Genomic DNA, 26,011 nt, shown 5'->3' on the forward strand with positions numbered 1-26,011 from the left:
ACATTTTCTAAATTTATATCATGAGAATATTTGAGGGTAAAAATAAGGAAAAGTAAAAAATACGAAATGGCATATTTAATCCTGATAAGTGAGTACCACTGATTGGTCATTACTAAAGCAATTCCACGATTTATCAGTTTGTGATTACCCGCATTTTCTTCTTCTTTAGACCAATTCTGTAACCTTAGGGGCACACTAGACTGAGAAACAGGAGTTGAGAGAGAGCAATAAGAAAGAGTAGCTACAGCATGGATTAAATGAAAAGAAATAACTTGAGTAAAGTTGTATGTATATATTATCAATGAAGACTTGGTTGTAAGGCGTGGTATCAAGAGGCCGGAAAAAAGGACAGACCTTCAAAGATTAAGATGGTTTGGACATGTGAGGAGAAGGGACGAGGATTATGAAATTGAGGCACAGAGCCGAGCAATGGGACCCATTGGGTCATTCGGCACTTTGGTGAGAATTAATGAAAATGCAAATGAAATAAATAATGAGTTTAAAAAAAGGTATTCTAAAGATGAGCAATGTTTAAGAGGGTGAAAGTGAAGAGATTTAATTACTACAGAAGGGCCGAGGAACAGTTAGTCAGAAAAGAAGTAGGTATGGAATTTGGTGTACAAAAATCTGGAGGGCCCAGAAATTAATGGAGAAAGCTTACAGATGGAATAGAACAGAATACTGAATTTTGGCCTCTGGCCAAGCACTGGGACATATGAGGTCATCCAGCGCTGAAAAGGAAGTTGAGAGTAGAAAGGTCTGAAAGGCGTAACAGGAGGAAAACCTCGGAGTTGCACTATGAAACAATTGTTTGGAAAGGGTGGATAGAAAGATGGAAGAAAGAGAATATGAATGGAGGTACAGTAATAGGAAAGAAAGGGGTCGCAGGTACGGGCCAAAGGAACTTAAGTAATACCTACAGTGCACCGCATGAGGTGCACCGACGGCAGGGGACGTATAGATGGAGATCTAGACCTGATAGTTCAGGAAGAAAGAGCACAGAATAGAAGACAATAGAAGGAAGGGAAAAGTTGACGGAAAAACGTTTATAATGATGATGATGATGATGATGATGATGATGATGATAGCGCTTAGTGGGAATAACAGGACAATTATAAACGTCTCTTCAGCTGTACCCATTTCTCTTGTTATTGTAATAACAACTGAGGCATCAAAATTGTGTCCCACAAATCGCTGAATATGTCTTGTCAACGTGAACGACGATTGGTTGTTTATAAAACTAACTCTCTCTCTCTCTCTCCGTTCACTTAGAAATTACAAAATATACTGTAAATGGCACTATTACGACAGCCGAAATCAAGGTGAGGAGAGTACTGAAATTAATACTTACTATTAGCCCTCCCACCTCTCTCTCTCTCTCTCTCTCTCTCTCTCTCTCTCTCTCTCTCTCTCTCTCTCGCCACTTACCTCTGGATGGCATTCCAGGAAGGGTGGCCCTTCTCGCTGGCTGTCTCCCGTAGTCGGGGAGAGGCCGGGAAACGAAGATCTCGACTTGAGGTTCCTGCCGCGACTCTGTGATGATGTCGTACACTTCCTCGTAGCTCTTGTTCTGAAGTGACCTCCCGTTCCATTCCAGGACCTCGTCACCTGCAAAGGGGCGGCGAGGTGAAGACAAAGAATGCAGGACTGAGATTATGCATTCAGTCCGAAGTCAATGAATAGGGGACTTTGGCATTCAATCGAAAGTCAGTGAATTCGCTGTGGAATAAAGAATTCAGTCTGAAGTCAGTGAATGTACTTGGAATTGGGAATTCAATCTGAAATCATTGAATGTACTTGGAATTGGGAATTCAATCCGAAGTCAGTGAATGTACTTGGAATTTGGAAATCAATCTGAAGTCAGTGAATGTACTTGGAATTGGGAATTCAATCTGAAGTCAGTGAATGTACTTGGAATTGGGAAATCAATCTGAAGCCAGTGAATGTACTTGGAATTGGGAATTCAATCTGAAGTAAGTGAATGTACTTGGAATTAGGAATTCAATCTGAAGTCAGTCAGTGTACTTGGAACCGGTATTCAATTTGAAGTCAGTGAATGTACTTGGAATTGGGATTTCAATCTGAAGTCAGTGAATGTACATGGAATTGGGAAATCAGTCTGAAGTCAGTGAATGTACTTGGAATTGGGAATTCAATCTGAAGTCAGTGAATGTACTTGGAATTGGGAATTCAATCTGAAGTCAGTGAGTGTACTTGGAACCGGGAATTCAATCTAAAGTCAGTGAATGTACTTGGAACCGGGAATTCAATCTAAAGTCAGTGAATGTACTTGGAGTTGGGAATTCAATCTGAAGTCAGTGAGTGTACTTGGAACCGGGAATTCAATCTGAAGTCAGTGAATGTACTTGGAATTGGGAATTCAATCTGAAGTCAGTGAATGTACTTGGAATTGGGAATTCAATCTGAAGTCAGTGAATGTACTTGGAACCGGGAATTCAATTTGAAGTCAGTGAATGTACTTGGAATTGGGAATTCAATCTGAAGTTAATGAATGTACTTGGAACTGGGAAATCAATCTGAAGTCAGTGAATGTACTTGGAAATTAAGTCAATGAATGTCAATCTGAAGTCAGTTAATGCACTCTGTGAATTACTTGGAATTGGGAGTTCAATCTGAAGTCAATGAATGTATTGGAGGTTTAGGAACCGGGCAAGAAATTCAATTTGAAGTCAATCTGAGGTGAAATTCAATCTGGGGGATTAGGCACTCAATTTTCAATCACTGAATGCACTGGGAATTGGCAATCTGAAGTCAGTTAGAATTTATCTGAAGTCAATTGGGGAATTATGCATTTAATCTGAAGTCACTAAATGCACTGGGGACTTTGGCATTCAATCTGAAGTTAATGAATAATGCATTGGGGATTAGGAAATCAATCTGAAGTCAGTGAATGCATTGGGGGATTATGCAATTAATCTGAAGTCAATGAATGCAATCAACTTAGGAAGTCAGTGAATGTGGACTTGAAATTCAATTGGGAATGCTCACTTATTCAATCTTAATTCACTGTCAGTGAATGTCTGCAATCAGTGAATGCACTGGGGGATTATGCATTAAATCTAAATTATGTAAACGCATTGGGGACTTAGGCATTCAATTTTAAGTCAGTGAATTCACTTGGGAATAGGAATTCAATCTGAGGTCACTGAATGCAATGGAGGCTTAGAAATTCAATCTGAAGTCAGTGAATGTATTGGACGCTTAGGAATATAATCTGAAATCAGTGAATGTATTCGGGATTAGAATTCAATGGGGAAAATTTTATGAATGCAATTTTCAATCTTTAAGTTAATGAGTATTCATTAAACACTCTGAGAAAAAATTATTCTTTATCTGAAAAGTCAGGTGATTAGGTATTTTCAATGTAAAGTAAAGAATCAGTAAACAATTATAACAAGAGCTTATTTCCACATTATGGAGTTAAGTGAAAGAATAATTACCTCTGCTCTTTCAACATGGTACCAAAGAAAGATAAATAAAGGTTATTTTTCAATATGAAATAAAGGAAAGAATAAATACTTAGGCTCCTTTTAACATCAGTTCAGCTAAATAATAATTAAACTTATTCTTTCAATGTTAAGAAAAGGGATTAGAAGACCAAATATCAAATCGAGGAAAGTCAGTAGAATTCGTCTCACGCAATGTTAAGGAATAATTAAGCAATTTATCCGAAAAATAAAAAAAGAATAATTACACTGGGGACTTAAATCAATGACAAAATAATGAAGCTTGTACTTTCTATATAAAATCAAGAGCAGAATAATTCGGTTTCTACAATATGAAATCTATTAAATAATAATTAGATTTCATCAATACGAAATCAATTAAGGAATTATTAGGCTTATTTTTTCAATATGGAATCACAGAGTGGATAATTTGGCTTGTTTTCAATATAAAAGCAAGGAAAGAATATATGCCATCAAGATAATTTTGATAATGTTCGTCGCTACAATGTGGAATAATGTAATGAATAATAAGGATTATCTTTCAACATGAAACCAATGAAAGAATAATTAGGCTTATTAATATGAAATCAGCGAAAGAATGATTACTATTATTTTCAGTATGAAATCATATAAAGTATAATTAAGCTTATTTTGTAATATGAAGTAAAAAAAAATGTTTAATTTTTCAGTACGTAATCAAGTACAAAATAATTAGGCTGATTCTTTCAATACGAAATTAAGTGAAGAATGATTAGCTTTATTTTTTAATATGAAAAAATAACCCTTACGGCTATCTTTTTTAACAGGAAATCAAGTAAAGAATAATTAGGCTAACTCTTTGAAAACGAATTAAGAAATGAATAATTACACTTAACTCCCGATTTAAAACCAAATAAAGAATTATTACACCTATATTTCTTTAATATGAAATCACGGAAAGCAAATTAAACTTATTTTTTCAGTAGTAATAAAAATAAATTAGGGAATTTATACAATTTTAAATCAACGAAAGACTAATTAAACTTATTTTTGAAAAATTAAATCACAGAAAAGATAACTAGGACTTATTGGACATGATATTAAGTACCGAATATAACGCTTATTTTTCAGTATTAAATAGAAAATCACAAAAAATTAGGCATATTTTTAACATGAAGTCAAGAAGAGTGATAAAGTTTTTAGCTGTAAAATCAAAAAAAAGAATAATTGCGAGTTAATTATAGTTTTTATCAAGCTTCAAGAGCGGATTTCCCATTCTGATACAAAATGAAAGTTGTGAAAGTGTAAGGGACTTGACCCAAAGCAAGACAACCGTACATACAACACACAGAATGACCTATTACAGAGTAACATTATTGTAAACAAAAAGACACTCAAACAGAACAAGTCTCAGAGGTCACAGATCTGCAAACAAGCTTCCCCATAATGACTGTATGAATTGTCCTTTTTCGGTAAAAAAAGAGAACAGGCAGAAAACAACAAAAAACTTAAATGTTTCTAAAATAACAGTTCAACTTGCAACGCGGATCCTATAAATAATTTTCACTTGCAATAAAAAAATAACAAAAATTTATTTTCCAATTTTGGCAAAAAAAAAAAAAAAAAAAAAAAAAAACGTGGCTGTAAATAGTAAATATCAATGACACCTCTTACATCCTTTTCTAGCCCAGGCCCGGAGACAGCAAGAAGAAGGAAAAGTTAGGCAGGAAGAAGGGTCAAGGAGCTTAAAGCCGCAAGTGATGGAATTTTAGTTTTTGCAAGGAATTACAAAAACACGCGAAAACAGAAGATTCCAGGGCATGGGAGAAGAGGAAAAGAATGTCACTGAAATCTTGAAAGGCCTGGATGTGGTCCCTAATTAAAAAATGAAGTCGCGTGTCCCTCAATAAGTTTGTACTGACAAAGATAAAAAGAACAAATGAAGTAAGTTCAGGTTCCCTCAAAAACTGCCTACAGATTTGATACCTAAGAAATTTAAGATATCCTAAAAAAGGGATACTAATTTTATATGCATGAATAATATCCTCATAATACGTTCATTTAAGTATTTCTCTTTCCAATTCAGAGTAATGTAATGTTCCAAAAGGTCAGAGAAAAGCTGTCATTAAAAACTCGAGAGAGAGAGAGAGAGAGAGAGAGAGAGAGAGAGAGAGAGAGAGAGAGAGAGAGAGAGCGACAGCATACCTGGTCTGAGATGCCCGACGGTGTCGGCGATGCTCCCCTTCTTGACCTTCTCGATGAGGGCACCGGTCTTGCCATTGTCTAGGATCATCCCTCCGGCGACCTTGAGTCCCAAGATGGCGGCGCTCGAGGCTGGTCCCACTTCGCCCTTCATATACTTGTTGAGAATCATGTGGCCGATGAGCCTCGTGCCGTCCTGACTCGGTTGCCAGGACACAGGGTGCTGCAAATACCATAGCCATTCACCAGATCAGTCCCGGGTCACACTCAGGAGGAGCAAAAGCGCAGAGAGAAAACAGACAAACAGACAGACGGCATGACAGAAGACACACACACATACACACACACACACACACACACACACACACACAGACTCAAGCGCACAGACGCTGAGACAATCGCTCACGTGACATCTCACTCATCAAAATGGGGGTTTCCCGGCTGTTCCTCTCCTGACGCGTGACGTTCAGGGACAACTGGGACTCTTCTTCCTTGCTTTATTTTAACGACGTGGGTGACACTTACCTTTGAGGGAGCGGGGACTCTTCGCTGGTGGTCGTTCTCCAGATGAGAATCGTCACCTTCGAGGATTCCGGGACTTCATTCTAAACAAAGTTAATCAAGTTGAAGTAAGGGCACAGTTCCCCTTCTAAGGTAAAAAGGAAAAAACGAAGAAAATACAAGAGATGTTATGGAAGATCTCATACACGTACCTATGAATGAGTCTGGGATGCCGACCCCTGCGACGATTTGCCTACTAAATAACATTTGTTTTCGACGTATCCACATTTAGAAACAATTGGGTAAGATGATAAGTACAGTTATCAAGGAATGAAATGGTTAAAGTTGCTTTTATTATTTTTTGTCATAAAGCAGCGTTTCCCCTGAGAAATGTGCTTTTCCTGAAGAAACGTATTTATTCCGGAGAGAAATCCTTATTTTGGATCGTAGGTAGTCAAACGTCCTGGATGAAACAAAGAGAAAAAATGCATTTCACAGACAGCAAGGCAGAGAAGAGAAAGGTACACTCTGACTGGCAAAGGTACAGAAGAACGATGAGAGAAAATTCAGATAAAAGGAAGGTACAGCAAGATGAAGAGAGAGAGAGAGAGAGAGAGAGAGAGAGAGAGAGAGAGAGAGAGAGAGAGAGAGAGAGAGAGAGAGAGAGAGAGAATATCAGAAGACACAATTTGACTCACCTTTCCACTCACAGTCCACTAATCCTCTGACTTCAAACTCTAAAACTCGAAATAGAGATGGAACGTTCTGTTGAAAAATGGTATTGGAAAAATCAAAATCAAAATACGGATTTGAAAACAGATGCTTACGTTGGACGTGTAATGAAATTGGTAGATCTGTCAGACTTCTGCTAAGCTAAATGATGCATCGTAAGAAACAATAAAAAAAAAAAAAAATTTAACTAATAGTATTTCAAAAACTATATTGTGTGCTGCAGGGTACTAAAAAGTCACATCAAGAACTTCACACCCTTTCCAAGACATCTTCTATGAGGTCATCCACTACGTCATCTACTACGTCATCTAATACGTCATCAAGCAAGTAGCAGCAGACGAAGCTCAAAGAAAATGCACAGAAAATGAAAAGACAGTTCCTTGATTCACGATAACTAAGCAAATGATCTCTCTCTCTCTCTCTCTCTCTCTCTCTCTCTCTCTCTCTCTCTCTCTCTCTCTCTCTCTCTCTCTCGTTGTAAGTGTCCTTTTCATGTTTCTATTTCACCTTTTTGTCTGTCTGCCTGTTTGTATCTATCAGCGCTCCAAAAACACGTCTCCCATAAACACACATACAAACTCACACACACACACACACACACACACACACACGGAATGCACTGGAAGAAGGAAATCAAAGTATTTCTCGTGAAATCGATGCAAACCGTCTCTCTACCGACCATTCTCAGAGAGTCTAAAGACATCCTTTGAAAGAGGAGAGAAAAGGCAAAACCAAAAGACGAGAAAGAAAAGATGAAAATTAAAAAAAGAACAAACTTTCATAAAATGGAAACGTTCGGGGGAGACTTACCTCTTCGGATAGCGCCACATTTTGAGTCTAGAAATTTAAAAGAATAGAAGACTGGAGTTATATTTTACATGAAATAAGCATATATATTTTCGTTATTGTAAGAAAAAGAAGAAGAGAGAGAGAGAGAGAGAGAGAGAGAGAGAGAGGAATGGTTAAGAGTTAAAATCCTTTCGTGTTTGGTGATGATGTGTTCGTGGTAATTTCATTTGTCACTGATGTTGTTCTTCTAGGATTTATGTGTCTATCTGTCGTTGTCGCTGTTGATTTTATTGTTTTTGTCATCAAATGAACAAGATGAAGCCAAGTGTATCGTGTCCCTACCATATCATTCATCCAACAACAGATCAATTCGGCCGCCATATTTGCAATCGCAGAAGTCTAGAGAGAAATTAACGAAACCCCACACACGGGGCAGCCTCTGACAAGACACTCAAGCATACAAAGAGGCTACAGACAGACGTACAGACATGCACGCACGCAAGCACGCAGTAGGACGCGCATAAAACAAACACTTAACGGTCACAAACAGGGCCAGAAACAGAGACCAAATCCAGAGTCTAGAACACGCCCACACGTCTCCCTTTTGAGAATTCCGCTTAGTGACGTGATGGTTCGCTCCGTCTCCTCTGCGCTATTTATGGAACAGTTGCTCTCTCTCTCTCTCTCTCTCTCTCTCTCATACCATACGAGCACACACACATACACACATGCACACGTTTCTCCAGCGCAAATACAAAATCGTACATATTCCACCAGCCTGCTCATCTCTCTCTCTCTCTCTCTCTTGCACACACATTATTCATAAACTCATCCCCCCCTCCATTTCTCACACACAGACACACAACATGCGCACACGATTATAAATACATCGATCTTTCTCCCTCTCTCTCTCTTTCACTCACACATACACAAGACACATCTCTCCCTCTCTTTCAACGGATGTGTGTAATACTGGGTAAAAATTAAAGTGACTTGGTCGATGCAAACAGTAGCAATAAGTAGGTGGTAGTAGTAGTAGTAGTAGTAGTGGAAGTAATGGTACAACAAGAAATGGTAATGGTAGTAGTAGTAGTAGTAGTAGTAGTAGTAGTAGTAGTAGTAGTATTCAATAAATAGAATCATAAATATTGACAAAAGAGGGCTTCTTAGAACTGGAAAATCAGAATTATTACCAAGTAAACGTAACAGTTTTTTTTATTACATATATATATTTTTTTAGCTTTGAGCAAAATCAAATGAAACAGGCGTTACATGACAGTTGCCACGACCGTCAACGGTTATACCAAGCAAGACAAAACTGTTACGGATGAGACCCTTTGATGAACACAGAGGGGTGACAAACAGGTGATCAGAAAGGTAGCCATTTTTTTTTTAAATATCCAACGAGAGGAAGAAGGGTAGAAGAGACTTACCTTGGCTTCAGGAGAAACTCTTTCTCTGCCGTCTCTAACACTTACAATCGAGATAAAAGCTAAGAGATTTGCGCCTTCTCTAAACGCTATCAGAAAAAAATATGCCTGGGAAAAAAACTCCGCTATGTCTTAAAAGGCTCATTTTTCTCTAATAAAAGATAATGCACTAGATGTAAATTGACAGGTAAATATTGGCTGTGAACAGAAGCATCAGAATTCTAAATATTATCAGGTATTTATATAGCCTAAGTCATTTCATGTACACATAATGTTCTAAGAATGTCTCAACCAAAATGCATTTAGTCATGTTCTTAGTTTATACATTACATGCATGCACATAAACATGGTTATGTACGTATGTTTGTGTACATTATATACATACATTATATATATATGTATATATGTATATATATAAAATATATAATATATATGTATATATATATATATATATATATATATATATATATATATATATATATATATATATATATATATATATATATTACATTCCTTAGTTTACGATACTTAAGTGGAAGAGAAGTAATTCAAACTGACAATAGTTAATACATCCTACAGATAAGTAAGCCGCCTGTCGAAAGCTGACGACAAGAGACGCTGAATAATGAATAAATCCAACGATGAATAACACAGCGTACGAAAAGCTTCTTCTACCGACCACAGAGACGGGCAAATTGACAGCGAGAGATTGCGGTAACGACATGCGACATGCAGTAAGTAGGCATGAGAGGAGTGACCACCAACACAGGACATGACATGACTCACACACGCACACACACACACACACGCACGCACACGCACAGACAGGGACATGGGACAGGGAACAGGCGATCGCTCGGGAACAAAGAGGCTAAAGCAGATCTAACTATCATCCAAGCATCCAGAAGGAAGCAACGCTAATCGGCTGTTTCATGTATTGTGTGCTTGCATACGCGGATGCATGTGTGTGTCTGTCTCTATTTGATGGATCTTTCCTTTATTATAAGTGAGTTCGTTTGCTTGCACGCGACGAAGAGAAACAAGTTAATCTCAGGTGATAATTGATAGGTATTCACCAATTCGCAATTTTGTGTAGCAGGGACAAAGCTATAAGCATTTTTCAAAAAAAAAAAAAAGTGAAGGTCTCAATCAACAGTCTAACTTTAATATAAGTGTCTTTGTATTTTTCATCGAATCTTTACCTTTAAAAAGAAAAAAAACAAGAGCATTACATTATAAGTAATAATGATAATTTTTTACCTACAAGCAAAATATTTCATGTTAAACGGCAGACGGGGTCCCAACACACGGTTACCAAGCACATTCTGATGTTATTTTACATTACAATTTGCTATTACTTTTCTATGTGAATGCGGCAACAACAAATCTAATTAGTGATTACACTCGTAATAAGATTCGACTACGTTGTGTTATATATATAATATATATATATATATATATAAATATATATATATATACATTATATATATATATATATATATATATATATATATATATATATATATATATATATATATATATATATATATATATACATATACGTTACCTCATCAAGTAGCATTCGTTTATTTGTTAACTTGAATCATTTCATTCTGGCTTTTACCCTACCATTTTTTTAAGCATGTAACCAATTCATAACGATGTTTTGATATACAAACTGTATTTATATAAGTGTTTGTGCGTGTATGTGGGGCGGGGGGGAACTCAATTATGGTGTTCTTACGTCACCCTGTGATATAAAAAATTTTAAAAATTTACATTGTGCATTAAAGTTATTTCCCTGCTTTCACAATTCAATTCCGTTCTTAATTTTAGCTTTTTTTATAATCTCGTAGACGTATGTGCGGATACATGTGCCTATTGTATTACTCCATTCCCTACTGACTCTCAATTCATCGTCAAATAGTAGGCTTCAGACGACACGGGATCACTTCTTTTAAATCATCATATTTTTCCCAACAATATGTCCTGCATCTCTGTTATGACATCCCTCACTAAGCAGTTATTCCCCTGAATGTCTGTAGCATGAACAGCCACTGAAAAAAGAACACTGAACAAAACACAAAGCAGTGAGAACCATGCAAAGGAGAAGGCAAGGTTGAGAGGCAGATGTTGAGGGAGGGGAAGGGAGGGGAGGGGCAGGGGGAGGATGTGGGGACAGGGGTGGAGGGAAGGTCATTTATGGTCAGGGGAAGAAGTAGGCGGGGGTTGTTGGGAGGTCAACAGTCAGAAAGAACATCTCAGGAAAGACGGAATGGTTTTCCAGGGATCGAATGGGACAGAGATCACGCCTGCACTTGTGGTGGTGTTGGAAGAGAGAGGACGAGGGAGAAAGAGGCTTAGGATGGGTCAGCCACGGGTCATAATCACGTGACCTAGGTCATTATGGGGCCACACTGGTTTCTATGATAAAGTAATAAATATACAAGACTATCTCCAGCTCTCTAAGTCTAGGTATTTTACAAAAAAAGAAAAAACTATGGTGGAAAAAAGGCTATGAATGTTGGAAAAAATGTTGTTTGAGCCTAAAAGGGCGGCTGTCAAAATATTCGGTGTTTATGCTTCTCTTCAAACCCTACTTCATTAGAAAAATCATAGGGAAAAAAAGGAAAACTGATCAACGATAAAAAAAAAACTCCCTCCAAAAAGTCCTCCAGAGGCCAGAGACATCACTGTTATGCAGAAAAGATCAGTTCTGCAGCAGCCTGATCAAAATACACTTGATGCTGATCACAGGGCAGAAACTTCTGCGGAACAGACGGTTTCGAACTCCCCTGCACACGACTGTTTCCTGCGGAGGTTCTTTCATAATATGATCACTCTTTAAAATGTAGAGATTACATGGCGTATCTCAGGTACTCAAAAGTAATTTAAAATTTTCTCGTTTCTCGTTCAAATTGGCGAGTCGCGGATGTTGCTACAGTCAGAAAGTTGGAGAGTGCAGTTAACATATATTTCTTTATGGAGAAAAGTGAGAGGTTGAACATTAGTTGAACATTACCAGAGAGAGAGAGAGAGAGAGAGAGAGAGAGAGAGAGAGAGAGAGAGAGAGAGAGAGAGAGAGGTCTTTAGACAGTAAAAAACAAAAAAAGTTCAGGCCAAGAGTGAAATGAATCAGCATTAGGTATTTGAAAGTAACACCAAAGACATAGGACACATTAAAATAATATTATAGCTTCTGATTATACATTATTAAATTGCATGTTGCGTTTCAAGTCCTTTAAAGCTTCGCTGTATTATTTGGTAAATAATCTTCCCTCTCGGAATTATTTTGCAGTGTTTCATTTCACTGAACTGGTTCCAGATAGTCTAACCTTCCATTAGTTAATTCTGGATCACAGATTTTCAGATCATCTAATGTCATTGATTTAGGTAAAGGTCATCTTATCAACTTCCCAAAATTAAATCACGGTAATTTTTTCTTTATTGAGTTAGTTCCAGATCACCTTGGTTCACCGAATCAGTTCCACGCCAACTTACTAAAATGAACTAGCTCCGGAATATCTTATTTCAGTTAATTGGTTCCGGATCATCTTAATTTACGGATCGTGTTCCTGAACACCTTACTTGAATGGACTGGTTCTGGGTCATCCAACTTGACTGAGTTGGTTCTGGGTTATCTAACTCCACAAAATGTGTTCCACATCACCTTAATTCACTGAATTGGATTTGAGACACCTTAATTCAGTAAACTGTTCCAGATAATCTTACTTCTTGTAGTGAGCTCTGGGGCATCTTACTTCAATGAACTGGTTCTGGATCATCCACTTGACTAAGTTGGTCTGGGTTATCTAACTTCACAAAATGTGTTCCTGATCACCTTACTTCACTGAATTAGTTCCACATCAGCATACTTAAATGAATTAGCTCCGGATCATCTAACTTTAATTGATTCCGGATCACCTTAGTTGAATGAACTGGTTCTGGGTCCTCTTACTTCACTGAGTTAGACTTGGAGTGTATTCAGAATCACCTTACTTCAATGAACTGGTTCTGGTCATCCAACTTAACTGAGTTGGTTCTGGATTATCTAACTTCTCAAACTGTGTTCCTGATCACCTTACTTCACTGAATTAGTTCCACACCAACATACTTAAATGAACTAGCTCTGGATCTTCTTACTTCAGTTGATGATGGATAATCTTACTTCACAGATTGTGTTCCAGATCACCTTACTTGAATGAGCTAGTTCTTGGTCCTCTTACTTCACTGAGTTAGTTCTGGCGTGTTCAGAATCACCTTACTTCAATGAACTGGTTCTGGGCTATCCAACTTAACTGAGCTGGTTCTGGATTAGCTAACTTTGCTAAATGTGTTCTTGGTCACCTTACTTCACTGAATTAGTTCCACACCAACATACTTGAATGAATTAGCTCTGGATCATCTTATTTCATGGACCATGTTCCAGATTACCTAGTTCTGGGTCCTCTTACTTTACTGAGTTAGTTTTGGAGTGTGTTCAGAACCACCTTACTTCAATGAACTGGTTCTGGGTCATCCAACTTGAAAATAGTTGGTTCTGGATTATCTAACTTCACAAAATGTGTTCTGCATCACCTTACTTCACTGAATTGGATTTGAGACACCTTAATTCAGTGAACTGTTCTAGATGCTCTTACTTCATGTAGTGAGTTCTAGATCATCTTACTTCAATGAACTGGTTCTGGATCACTATACTTCACAAAATGTATTATGGATTATCTGACTTCAGACATGTTCTGGATCATCCTACTCCAGAATGTATTATGGGTCATCTTACTTCAGACATTAGCTTTTGGATCATTGTACCTCACTGGGTTGACTTAGGGTAATCTTACTTCAAGGAGTGTATTCCAGAAATGGAATTGGTTCCAGATGATCTTACTTCACTGAGTTAGTTCTTGGTCATATTACTTCATGCTTCAGATCATCTAGTCCTGGGTCATCAAACTTCACGGAGTATGTTACGGATCATCTTACTTTGTGGAGTGTGTTACTGATCATCTAATTTCAGTCAAGTGGATCTGGATCATCTTACTTCTATGGATTGGTTCCAGATCACTTTATTTCATGGAGTGTGTGCTGGCTCATCATACTTCACTGAATTTGTTCCATATAATCTTGCTTCACTGAGGTAATTCTAGGGCATCTCACTTCACTGAATTAACTCACAATCATATTACTTCAGTAACTTGGTCCAAGATTATCTTAAGCCACTTCAGTTGTTCCAGGCCATCTTACTTCACTAAGTTTTGCTCCAGATCACTTACTACATGGAATTTTCTGATTCCGAATCATCTTGCCTCACTCAAATTGGTCCGTGATTATCTGATTTCATGCACTGGATTTAGATCATCTTACTTAACAGAAATGCTTCCAGTGTATCATACTCCCCTGAGGAGGTTCTTGATCATATTTCACTGAGTTTATTCCAAAATCCTTAGTTTACCAAGTTAGTCCCGAACATGATAAACCTACATTATGGATTCCCTCAATATGCATGGAAAATAAATAAGCACAATAACATGTAAACTTGCAATGTATAGAATATTTGTCAAAGGAGGTCAGACTTACAAAATAGTATGCAAAACCAAAAGAACACTGACAAATCCTTTAATCAAAAATACTGCCAACATTGGATAGAGATTTCAAAACAAAATACCTCATATAAGGGTCAACAGGCGTCACAGTGTTTTTCTCCATTCCAGTTTGTTAAATGATTGTTCTCGGTCAAAAGACTGAAGACTGTACTCTCATATTACGCAACCTTACAACATATCCGTGTACCGGCAACCTTATACCTATATCCCTTCTGGTCTTCCTGACATGAAATTTACTTGTCTTTGCAAGGTACACTTCCACTAAAGGTTGTGTGTGTTGTGTACCTTGTATTAACTGTTTTAAGGTATGTGCTAAGGTGACTGGTACGGATATACAGTAGGTATAAGATAAGAACATGGAAATGATGTAGGGACTGTGATAACAAGAAATGCAATTTTAATCAATTGGAAACAAACAATTATATAATAGACTTGGTGAGTTGAAAACACAATATGACTGCTGTCACTTGATAATGGTGTATAGGTGAATCTTTTAATGGCAATCTGGACAACTTCAGTGTTTGTGACGGTTGTTTTAAACTTTAACCTGTTATGAATTCACGTTTTGTAATATATTTTCTTCTTCCTTAGTATACTATTATGTAATTCTGTAACTGTAATAACCTCCTTTGACAACTATTCTTTGCGATGCAATGTGTGCCTTTTATTTTTTGTAGTTTTTATTTAGTTGTTTAGTCTTCTCATTGGTGAGGCCATAAATTGATGGTGAAAATGTCTGAAGGGAATCTTTATTTCTTGAATGTGGGTTCACTGTACAATTCTGACCACTCTCACAATATCGTTAGCTCTTCTCCTAATTACTACGCAGAGTATGTTCAGGATCACTTAATGTGTTGCTTCCACAGGATCTTAGTTCACTGAACTGGTAAGGAATAAACTTGCTTCATTGCCTCAGCTCTGGAGTAATTTACTTGCTTTACTGTCTGTTCTAGATGAATGTACTTACTTCATTGTCTTACTTCTGGATGAATTTCCTTACTTCATTGTCTTACTTCTGGATGAATTTAATTCATTATCTTAGTTCTGGATGAATTTACTTACTTCAGTCTTAGTTCTGGACGAATTTACTCACTTCATTGTCTTAGTTCTGGATGAAAGAACTTACTTCATTGTCTTAGTTCTGGATGAATTTACTTACATCATTGTCTTAGTTGTAAGTAATTTCCTTACTTCACTGTCTTAGATCTGAATGAATTTACTTACATCATTATCTTAGTGCTGGATGAATGAACTTACTTCACTGTCTTAGTTCTGCATGAATTTACTTACTTCACTGTCTTAGTCCTGATAATTTCCTTACTTCATTGTCTTAGTTCTGGATGAATTAACTAACTTCATTGCTTTAGTTCTAGATGAATTTACTAACTTCGTTGTCTTAGTTCTGGATGAATTTATTTACTTCATTGTCTTAGTTCTGAATAATTTCCTTACTTCATTGTCTTAGTTCTCGATAATTTCCTTACTTCATTGTCTTAGTTCTGGATGAATTTCCTTACTTCATTGTCCTAGTTCTGGATGAATTTCCTTACTGCACTGTCTTAGTTCTAGATGAATTTACTTTCTTCATTGTCTTACTTCTGGATGAATTCATTGTCTTAGTTCTGAATAATTTCCTAAATTCATAGTCTTAGTTCTCGATAATTTCCTTACTTCACTGTCTTAGTTCTGGATGAATTTCCTTACTCCACTGTCCTAGTTCTGGATGAATTTACTTACTTCACTGTCTTAGTTCTGGATGAATTTACTTACTTCACTGTCTTAGTTCTAGAAGAATTCACTTTACATAATTGTCTTAGTTCTGGATGAATTTCCTTACTTCACTGTCTTAGTTCTGAATGAATTTACTTCACTGTCTTAGTTCCAGAAGAATTCACTTTACATAATTGTCTTAGTTCTGGATGAATTCCTTACTCCATTGTCTTAGTTCTGGATGAATTTCCTTACTTCATTGTCTTTGTTCTGGATGAATTCCTTACTTCATTATTTTTGTTCTGGATGAAATTCCTTACTTCATCATCTTAATTCTGGATGAATTTCCTTACTTCATTGTCTTTATTCTGGATGAATTTCCTTACTTCATTGTCTTAATTCTGGATGAACTTCATTACTGCATTGTCTTAGTTCAGGGTGAATTTCCTTACTTCAGTGTCTTATTTCTGGGTGAATTTCCTTACTTCAATGCATTTGTTCTTGATGAAATTCCTTACTTCATTGTCTTTGTTCTCAATGAATTTCCATACTTCATTTTCTTTGTTCTGGACGAATTTCCTTACTTCACTGTCTTAGTTCTGGATGAATTTGTTTACATCATTGTATTAGTTCTGGGTGAATTTCTTTACTTCATTGTCTTTGTTCTGGATGAATTTACTTACCTCATTGTCTTAGTTCTGAATGAATTTCCTTACTTCACTGACATTGTTCTGGATGAATTTCCTTACTTCATTGTTTTTGTTCTGGATGAATTTCCTTACTTCACTGTCTTTGTTCTGAATAATTTCCTTACTTCACTGTCTTAGTTCTGCATGAATTCCTTACTCCATTGTCTTAGTTCTAGATGAATTTACTTATTTCATTGTCTTAGTTCTGGATGAATTTACTTACTTCATTGTCTTTGTTCTGGATGAATTTCCTTACTTCATTGTCTTAGTTCTGGATGAATTTCCTTACTGCATTGTCTTAGTTCTGGATGAATTTCCTTACTTCACTGTCTTAGTTCTGGATGAATTTCCTTACTTCATTGTCTTAGTTCTGGATGAATTTCCTTACTTCAATGTTTAGTTCTACACGAATTTACTTATTTCATTGTCTTTGCTCTGGATGAATTTACTTACTTCATTGTCTTAGTTCTGAATAATTTCCTTACTTCACTGTCTTAGTTCTGGATGAATTTCCTTGCTTCATTGCATTAGTTCTGGATGAATTTCCTTACTTCACTGTCTTAGTTCTAGATGAATTCACTTAATTCACTGTCTTAGTTCTATTTCAAATCACTTACATAACTGTCTTAGTTCTGGATTAATTTCCTTACTTCATTGTCTTAGTTCTGGATGAATGGCCTTACTTCATTGCCTTTGTTCTTGATGAATTTCCTTACTTCATTGTTTTTGTTCTGGATGAATTTCCTTACTTCACTGTCTTAATTCTGGATGAATTTCCTTACTTTACTGTATTTGTTCAGGATGAATTTCCTTACTTTGTCTTAATTCTGGATGAATTTCCTTACTTCATTGTCTTAGTTCTGGATGAATTTCCTTACTTCGGTGCCTTATTTCTGGATGAATTCACTTTTGCTTTGTTCTAGACGAATTTTCTTAATTCACTGTCTTAATTCTGGATGAATTTATTTACATTATTGTATTAGTTCTGGATGAATTTCTTTACTTTATTGTCTTTGTTCTGGATGAATTTCCTTACTTCATTGTCTTAGTTCTGGATTAATTTCCTTACTTCATTGTCTTTGTTCTGGATGAATTTCCTTACTTCATTGTCTTTGTTCTGGATGAATTTCCTTACTTCATTGTCTTTATTCTTGATGAATTTCCTTAATTCATTGTCTTTGTTCTGGATGAATTTCCTTAATTCATTGTCTTAGTTCTGGATGAATTTCCTTACTTCATTGTTTTGTTCTGGATGAATTTCCTTAATTCGTTGTCTTAGTTCTGGATTAATTTCCTTACTTCATTGTCTTTGTTCTGGATGAATTTCCTTAGTTAATTGTCTTAATTCTGTATGAATTTATTTATTTTATTGCTTTAGTTCAGGATGAATCTCCTTATTTCATTGTCTTAGTTCTGGATGAAATTTCACTTGTTGTCTTTGTTCTGGATGAATTTCCTTACTTCATTGTCTTAATTCACACCATTGTCTTAGTTCAGGATAAATTTCCTTACTTCACTGTCTTAGTTGTGGATGAATTTCCTTACTTCATTGTCTTTGTTCTGGATGAATTTCCTTACTTCACTGGCTTATTTCTGCATGAATATCCTTATCTCACTGCCTTTGTTCTGGATGAATTTCCTTACTTCATTGTCTTAGTTCTGGATGAATTTCCTTACTTCAGTCTTTGTTCTGGATGAATTTCCTTACTTCACTGTCTTATTTCTAGATGAATTTCCTGTCTTTCTTTGTTCTGGATGAATTTACTTACTTCATTATCTTATTTCTGGATGAATTTCTTAGTCTTTGTTCTGAATGAATTTCCTTACTTCATTGTCTTAGTTCTGGATGAATTTCCTTATTCAGTCTTTGTTCTGGATGAATTTACATTGTTATCTTATTTCTGGATGAATTTTACTTCAGTCTTTGTTCTGGATGAATTTACTTACTTCATTGTCTTATTTCTGGATGAATTTCCTTACTTCAGTCTTTGTTCTGGATGGATTTACTTACTTCATTATCTTACTTCTGGATGAATTTCCTTACTTCAGTCTTTGTTCTGAATGAATTTCCTTACTTCAGTCTTTGTTCTGAATGAATTTCCTTACTTCATTGTCTTAGTTCTGGATGAATTTCCTTACTTCAGTCTTTGTTCTGGATGAATTTACTTACTTCATTGTCTCTGTTCTGTTCCTTACTTCATTTTCTTAGTTCTGGATGAATTTCCTTACTTCATTGTCTCTGTTCTGTTCCTTACTTCATTTTCTTAGTTCTGGATGAATTTCCTTACTTCATTGTCTTTGTTCTGGATGAATTTCCTTACTTCAATGTCTTATTTCTGGGTGAATTTCCTTACTTCAGTCTTTGTTCTGGATGAATTTACTTACTACATTGTCTTATTTCTGGATGAATTTCCTTACTTCATTGTCTTAGTTCTGAACGAATTTACTTACTTCATTGCCTTAGTTCTGGATGAATTTACATACTTCACTGTGTTAGTTCTGGATTAATCTACTTACTTCAATGTCTTAGCTCTGGATGAATTTACTTACTTCACTGTCTTAGTTCTGGATGAATTTACTTCACTAATTTCAGACCACCATACTTCACTTGATCAGTTTTGGATCTCTTCATTCAGAAGTGCATTTCAATAAAAATTAAATGAAACCGTTCGAACTGCCTTATTGTAAAGGGTTTCTCTTAGATCATTTCAATTCCAGTTATCTGTTAGCACTGAATTAAGAGCAGCTAATACAAAATTCACTGAATCAGCTTCAGCTGATCTCCTGTCCAGAAGGTCAGGTCGTAGTTTCAGGCCATTTTGGTCCAGTAAAGTAGGTCCCAGGTAACGTGGGGAAATAAACTGGCTTCATATTCTATTAGTGCAGTCCTGTCGTTTCAGATCTGACTTCAGGTCATCGCACAGAAATTAGCTATCCTTAGTTCGTAATGGTATAGTGATGTATCACAGATATTAGTTTTAAACAAATATTATCTAATGGCGCTGTTAGCACAGGAATGTATCCTTATATCACAAAGATGCAATCACTTGAAATTCAGCCTGGGTGCTGTGAATTACCTCAGGTCCTCTAAGTATACTCATGTATCCTTTGGCCACCTAGACCCCTCAGGGTAATTTTGATAAAGTGATGTTAAGTGAATTACTTCCATATCATCTTAATGTACTGATGTCGCTTTTGTCACTTGTATGATGTGAGTTAGATTCCAAGCCCATCAGTAACCTTAGGTAATAATTAGCGCCACCTTGGTGTATTGATGTACCCTCAGGTCACGGTGGTGAAGGGGAGATCCATTTGTAAACGGAAGAGGCCTCAGGTTTCGTGGTGAAGTGAGGTACCTTCAGGTCATCTTCATGTATTAAGGATACTTGAGGTTCCTTTGGTGCAATGAACTGACGTCAGCATTGTAATAACTAGATTTAGGTCACAGTGGTATACTGACGTCGTCTCAGGTCTCGAATCACTTCAGCATATTGATATGACCTCATGTCATTCCAAACACTTATACCTTAACAGTTCTCTCCCTTCGAAACACTGAGACTAGGACTGGTTCCCGTCATTCGAAGCGCCAACGAACTAGCTGCCTCTCATCACCTGAAAAACTGACCCACTGAAACGCTAAAAAAAATCCTTTCTTTTCTTCTTCTGAAACGGTCACAGTGATTGTTTTTGTTTTCCCACCCGCAGAGAGCAAGGAACGTTTCTCGCCATCTGGAAAGCTGAGACGATGAAAAACTGAGACACTACTACTCTTTGTGAATGGCGACACCGAAAATGAGACTCTTTCATACAATTATTGTGCATTTCAAATCGAGTCTCAGACAGTATAACACGGAGATGGTGGTCATTTTTCCTTATTCGAAACAGATTTTTATTTTCGTTATTTAAAAAACTTAGACGACACTCTCATTTTATCGTCCAAGGTGACGAGACAGATTCATGTCGGAAACGTCGATATAAGCAGTGATGCTACTTATGTATTAGCAGTTAGTAGTTATTCGAATTATACAGTGCAAACAATTTTTAAAATACATAAAAATGATGGACGGGCAGATGTGGTTTTCAAGAACAGACAACATACATACATACATACATACATACATACATACATACATACATACATACATACATACATATATATATACATATACTGTATATGTGTGCATATATATACATATATGTATATGTATATATACATATATATGCATAGTCAGATAGATATCGATTTGGGAAGAAAGTGGGAGAGATAGAAAAGGTACAATTACAGACATAAAAAAGTATGACAGGCTTAAACAAGAAAATACAAAATACAGATTGAGAACTGGCGAAGGAAAAGTGAACTGGTGAAAAAAAGAAGAGCAATAAATAAAGGAATTGCATAATGGAAAATTATCATCTCAGAAGAGACGTAACAATCCATATGCAGAGGAACATAAAGAGAGAGAGAGAGAGAGAGAGAGAGAGAGAGAGAGAGAGAGAGAGAGAGAGAGAGAGAGAGAGAGAAAAGAAAAATACAAGGAAATCATCAGTGACAGAGAGGATAATATGTGGAAGAAGCCTAAAGCATGGAGAAAGGAAAATGAAGCCGAGAGTATAGAGAAGAACCTCAGAAAGCAACACGTAAAAAAAAGGTGCAAAAAGAAAATGGAACATAACCAAATGGATGTGAAGAAGAAAGATGGATTACAGTAAAGTGTAAAGATCAAATGATTCGTGAAAAACTAGCATCAGAGAGATAAGAGTAAAGAGTAATTGAAGTTCATCTAACAAACGAAAATTTGGGGTTAGGTACCCAGAATAACAGAGAAAAGTGAAACCATTAGATAAAATGATGAGTAAAATTATTAATGTTCAACCAATTAGAAGATAATCAGACATCAACGTATAGACAAACAGACGAAGACAGGAACGTTATAAAAGGAGGGACTTATATCCGTGATATATATGTATATATATATATATATATATATATATATATATATATATATATATATATATATATATATATATACATATATATAATATATATATATATATATACATCTATATATATATATTATATACATATATATATATATATATTTATAATATATATATATATATATATATATATATATATATATATATATATATATATAAATATATATATATATATATATACATATATATATATATATATAAATATATATTTATATATATACATAATATATATATATATATTATATGTATATATATATATATATATTTACAAAATATATACATATGTAGATATATACTGTACAGACAGATAAATAGGTTGACAGATAGACAAACAGATATGTGTATGCGAGAGTGTAGAAAACAGGAGAGGGAAATATAGATAGGTGGACAGATGTTTACAGTACAGGTAAGAATTTGGAACTGCACTCCATATTTTCGTAGCTATTTTGGAAAAGACAAAGGCCAAACATTATTCGCTCAGCTGCACCACGAAGAGTGGCAGGTGTTGCGTCGGGTAACGAAAATACCAAATGATTCTTATTTCATCAACAGTCTTGGTCTAATTATGAACTGTAAAGTGATCACAAAAATAATGACAAAAATATTCCGAGTGGTGATTGTGCAAAAGGTATGCATGCGTATGGTACTCTCCATAACATAAAAAATGGTTAAAATTTCAATATTTTTAACCGAGATCTTACAATGACAGAGTAATGTATTCTCATCTCAAAAAAAAACATTTCTATATTTTGTTTAGAAAAGAATATCAATTTCCATAAAAAGAAAACCTCACGTTTCACTGCGGAAAAGGAGTGAAAGAAAACTTTAAATGAGAGGCAATCACAGAAAATGTAACTGGTGGAGGAATGAATGTGAGGGAGGACTTTACTAAACACTGGTGGGTCAATTAAAAGCCGATTTTATAAGATGACGTTCATGTCACTTTTAGGTGCTTTTTTGAGGGGGAGGGGTAGGCCACACATTCCAATGTGAGTCACTCATCATGTCACAAAGAATAATAAAGTTACAAGTCCCGAATCTCATGCATTTGTGTCTTCATCCACGTCACCGCTACTCTACTTTCTCTTGTCTTGGTAGAAACTTTTCGTGCATTTTTATTCCATTGGATTTTGTTGTTCATTTACCAAAATGCATTTTGGTTCTAATTTAAAAACGCAGCGTCATAAAGAGCAACAAGGAAATATTCTAGACAAAATATAAAACTATAAAACTTTGCGAAGATTCGTATATATATACTGCAATATACTAATGAGTTCAGTCAGGTAACTAATGCCTTGCTAATCGGGATGACAACCGCTAAGAAAAAATAGTAGTCTATGGGTTTTTTCACTGTTACTAGCTTCCATCTACTTTCTAACTACTAGCCACTGCAAATCCAAAACGTCTAGTACGCTGATAAGCAGCTTTCAAGCCTGCACTCTAACCTGGGGTTTGGGTGGGTTGGGGGGTTGTTACGGTAAGAAACTACTCTCTTTTTTGGGGGGTTGGGGAGTAAAATGCTAGACAGGGAATAACCATGATGCACTGCCATGAGGTTGCTGAATGATACATACTCTGTACACTCTGGGAATCTCCCCTTTGCTCGAGTCTTCGCTGGAGTTAAAATTACTACTCGTTCCTGAGTCTATGCCCGAGTCTTTCGTCTGAGAATCTTGAGACTCCTGTCTCTCGACCTCCCACAACTCCCTGCGGGCGGTGGGCAGAGGCGCATCCCTCAGCAGCCAAGGCAACCTGCAACGCCCCGCCCCGGCCCCGAACTCTCGCGACGGGAGTTCGCGGTTCAGGACCCCGAGGCTACCCCCTCCTACAGGAGGGAGAGACTGGGAGGGAGGGGGAGGAGGAGGACGCGGTAGGTCATCCTCATAATAGACACTACAGGCACTGGTCCACCTGGGATCGACACCGGGTTCGAGGTCCTCCTCAAGTGTGTCCCAGCCTTCCGAATTGAAGCGCACTGTTTTCTTTCTCCTCTCTGTGTAATTTCTACTGTCAGTTGCTCTATTATCACAATATTCGTCACTTAACGGGTTGTTGTGGTAAGTTCTTTCGAGTCGGTTCAGATATTGGTTGTATCGGTCTCTGTACTTGTCGGCCAAGTCCCTGGGGAAGGACTCCAGGTCTCTGTGATTACCTAAACCATAGTCCCGGATTTCATCTTTGGGAAGGCGATAGTCCCTGTGGTAATGCAAATCTCTCCGCGCTCCCCCAGGGTCCCCTAGCCCCCCTCGGTGGGAGTATTGGTCCAAATCCCCTGCAAACACTAATGAGATCACTTCAACATTACTGTAGGAACGTGGATGGACTGGGGTTCTCATCCTTCCAGCCAGAGGGCCTTCGCTGCCAAGAGTGAAACATCGCACGCACGCCCCTTCGGGGATCACATCCTTCGCTTTCAGACGATTCGAGGTGGGACAAAATCTATGTAATTCACGTAACATTGACACCAGACATACCCAGCATATTGTTAACAAGCAGAATCCTCAGTCAAATCATGGAAAATAAAGTCTCAAAACAAAAGTAATAGAAATTTCTAAGCCAAATCAATTCCGAAGCGTCAGTGATCATTCACAAAGTAGATGATGAGAACGAAACAAGAACTCTGAGGCTACATGAGCCACAGTAGTAAATATGATACATATGAATAAAAGCACTCAGCATATTTTAGTGTGTTTGTCTGTGTTATGACATTAATATGTTCAAAGTTTCACAGAAAAATGTGACATGCAAAAAAATCAGGTATAAATGTTACAAAATTCTATAAAGAAAAAGTAAATCAAGTGGATTATCACACATTTTTGGAGGAGAGTCACCAATACAATGAAATGTATGAAAATATGATAATTATTAAAATAAATGTTTTGTTAAAAGAGAAAGAAAAAAGCACATGGAAATAGCATTTAAATAAAGGTAAACATAGTAAAATAAACATGTGGATTCAGTCAGGATATTTAAGTAAGAACACAAATGAAAAAATACATGTTCAAATGTAACAAATATCTGTACAAATAAAAATAAAGACGACAAAAAAATGTAACTTCAGAAATCAAAGACACCAGATACATGAAAAAGGATGATCATAAAATGTGATAATAATGCAAAAATATGATGACAATAATTACACTAAATGTATTAATGTTACAAAAGAAAAAACTAAAGAGACACCAACAGCGAGGAATTTATAATCAAGAGAGAATATAGTAAATTAAGAAAAAGCACAGTGAATAAAATCTGTAGAAAACCTGTAAAGAAAGAAGGATTATAATAAAGAAATATACATAAACAAAACCATCATCACAGTCAAAATGGTATCGACAATAACAAAGGAATAACACAGGAGAAAAAAATGTCTAATACAAAACTCATGACAACAAACAGTGATATTAATGAGAAATAGCGCTGAATAAAATTAAAAGACATTTCTGAATATATAAAGAGGTTAAATTTTCATGTAGTGGGAGAAATGGCGGCTCGTGACAAAGAGTTGCAATGGAAAAGTAAAGCAATTATTTCATGACTTGGAATTATTGACTGATTCAGAGAACTACACGAACAATTATACGTTATTATCAAAGAAAAAATAAAGTAATTATTTCATGACTGTTGGAATTACTGACTGACTCAAAGAACCACACGAAAAATTATATGTTAATCACAACTCGTGCTACAAATCTTGCCAAAGGCAAGAAATCAATGTAGAGATGGATAACGTCGTGAAATCGCGATGGATATTGCAATCAAAAGTATAAAATTATTATAAAACTTGTATTCCTTAAACAAAACTGTAACGTAACCAAGAAGTTGCTATAATATACAGCTGGTTTAAGGCAGAAATAAAATAAAAAGGTAGAAAAATGTATAGATATATAGATGGAAATGCTGGAAAGTTGAGGAAG

At 36.2% G+C, this 26,011-nt stretch overlaps 1 protein-coding gene across 1 annotated transcript in view; it reads right to left on the minus strand.

The window, feature by feature from the left end:
* The window catches only part of LOC136828003 (uncharacterized), a 244,466-nt gene that overhangs the window by 116,488 nt on the left and 101,967 nt on the right, over positions 1 to 26,011 (minus strand). The window contains 2 exon segments of the mRNA XM_067085615.1: positions 1,429 to 1,608; positions 5,652 to 5,871. Coding sequence (XP_066941716.1) covers positions 1,429 to 1,608; positions 5,652 to 5,871 — 400 coding nt within the window.

This window comes from Macrobrachium rosenbergii, chromosome 42 (genome assembly GCF_040412425.1).
Source record: "Macrobrachium rosenbergii isolate ZJJX-2024 chromosome 42, ASM4041242v1, whole genome shotgun sequence".
Taxonomy (NCBI): Eukaryota; Metazoa; Arthropoda; class Malacostraca; order Decapoda; family Palaemonidae; genus Macrobrachium; species Macrobrachium rosenbergii.